At 50.6% G+C, this 2,352-nt stretch overlaps 1 protein-coding gene across 1 annotated transcript in view; it reads left to right on the top strand.

Annotated features, from left to right (window-relative positions):
* Positions 1–546, top strand: part of AURANDRAFT_68473 (hypothetical protein) — a gene marked incomplete at both ends in the record, with an annotated part of 8,289 nt that extends 7,743 nt beyond the window's left edge. Inside the window, 3 exons of the mRNA XM_009044167.1 lie at positions 66–74; positions 140–147; positions 288–546. Coding sequence (XP_009042415.1) covers positions 66–74; positions 140–147; positions 288–546 — 276 coding nt within the window. The remainder of the gene's footprint in view (positions 1–65; positions 75–139; positions 148–287) is intronic.
* Between the last annotated feature and the right edge of the window lie 1,806 nt (positions 547–2,352).

Raw genomic sequence — 2,352 nt, 5'->3', positions numbered from 1 at the left:
AGGTGAGGTCCGTCTTGGTATTATTATGGGAAGAAGCGTCGGTATGATGGGACATTAAATTCCAGGTAATGATGGTAAAAAATGGTGGACGGTGAGGTCCCTTTTGATATTTTGTTTTGAAGTGAGGTCCATTATTAAGGTCTCTTGGTGAGAAGCCCTTCGGTTTTGATCCTTATTAATATTATACTCGGATGAACGAAGGACGTGAGCGACGCGGAGAACTCCAGGCTCTCCAAGGCTGCGCACGCGAAGAAGCGCGGGTCGATGACGTCGAGCTGCTGCCGCAGGGCCGACACCGAGTCGCGCTGGATCCCCATGGGCTGCGCGTGCCCCGACCAGGCGAAAGCCCTGCTCAGCAACGAGCTCCACCGCGAGTGGGGCACCACCGCCGCGAAGTACCGCGCGCGCTCCGGCCTCAAGTTCGCCGACGGCACCTGGAAGTCCAAGGCCCGCGCCCTCTCCCACCGACTCGAAGACGACGCGCGCCGCCTCGCGGACCGCGCCGCCCTCGCCACCCTCACGACCAACCTCCGCCGCGACAGCTAGGGGGCGGCCTCCGGCCGCCACCTGGCTCGGCCGCCAAGGTACCCCACGAACCCCCCTGGACAAGCCCCCCCTTCTTTGATATTGATCACCGGTCGGCCAGGGCTCCACCTGGGGAGGTGGGGTGCGGCCATGGATGAAGAGAATTGCATTTACAGGAATACAGTATGTTTCCGGTACCGAGATAGTAAACTCAGGGACAGGGAGGCAGCCTAGTGGGGCCGCCCTGCTGTCCGAGGGTGAACTATCGAAGCTAGACCGGGGCCGGTGCTGCGGCTTAATTTTTTGAGTGACGCCGTCGCGTTTTCCCACACGAGGGAGAGGGAAATTCGTCGCGGGACGCGTCGGGCGTTGCGGGAGCAGGTGGCTCTCCTCGTCTCTTATCATGACCGTCGAGCATGACTTCCTAATGGGGATCAGTCACAATGCTGTTCCAGTGTATGGAAGAGCCTGCCGCAGCGAGGCTGTGGATGTTGTTCCACGATTTATCTAGATTCTCCCTGATCTATCTCGCGAACAACAAACTTGCATCTAACAACCGCAGAGCTCATTCACGCAACGTAGTTGCCGTCAGGATCTCGTTTACAGAGCTTTGCATGAAGATCACACCAAGTATTGTCTGGACACGTGAAACTTGCGTGCTCAGTCCTTCTCCATCGCATGGTACCATCCAAATGTTTGGCTCTATGACCAAACGGACCACTCCACTGTTTCCCATTATTATTAAAAGGAGACTGATCGACCAACTTTACTGCGCAATAGCCCAGACTCAACAGAAGATCTTTCCATTCGTCAGTCCTGCGCGTCTCTACACTTACAATGTCAGGACGATCGTTCATATGTATCTTTTGTAGACTTGAAAGACACGCACGGTCCCGCCCCTCAATGTCTATTTTCATGTAGTGGGCTTTTCCATACTGTTGTACTATTGAGTCACATGTTATTGTGGTTATGTTGAGTGGAGTACACTCGCAGTATTCACACACCCAATCGATTGATCCAGTACGACAGCCGAGCTCTTTAATGAAAGATGAAAATACGTCATGCGTGTTCATCCAAAACACCATCATCTCGCCATTTGATGCGTCGATCCCCTTATTTATGACGGTTAAATTTGGATGTTTCATACTTGCAGAAAGAATTGGGTTGGCTTCGACTGCTACAACGCGAAATCCACGTGACAACATGTGATCCGTGTCACCACCGGTATTCATTCCAATGTCATACGTCAATTTAGAATCGGTAACGACACAAATAAGCAACAAGACGATCAGCTGCATTTCGTTTCCAATCCCAGAGCTGCAAGCGCTTCGGGAGCGCTGGCGCCCAGGTTGGGAATCAGGTTCGCCACAACTTTTAGCCATTATCGCCCGTCTTTCCCGGTAATAGTTTTTAGGGAAATTGCTATGTTGGAACCAATAAGGGTGTATATATACTATGATGGAAACAAGTAGGGTATGAAATGCTATGATGGAACCAATCGTTATTCATGAATATGCATGAAGTCTAAGTTCATGACATGGTACGGTTCCATCGCTCTCTCGATATTGGTTCCATCATACATATGAGGATATTGATTCCATCATGCATATCCGAGCGTGTTGGTTCCATCTCGCTTTATGCAATATTAAGTATTGGTTCCATCATACATATTCGACAATGTTGTTTCCATAAATGTATTGGTTCCATCATACATATCCGCTGGTATTGCACTAGTGTATTGGTTCCATCTTGCTTTCTGGACATTGGTTCCATCTTGCTTATAGAGATATTGGTTCCAGCATGCGTATGGAGATCTGATTCCATCAT

The sequence above is a fragment of the Aureococcus anophagefferens genome, assembly GCF_000186865.1.
Source record: "Aureococcus anophagefferens unplaced genomic scaffold AURANscaffold_162, whole genome shotgun sequence".
NCBI classification, from domain to species: domain Eukaryota; class Pelagophyceae; order Pelagomonadales; family Pelagomonadaceae; genus Aureococcus; species Aureococcus anophagefferens.
Note: the sequence above shows the minus strand (reverse complement) of the source record. Positions and strands in the feature narration are given on the sequence as shown.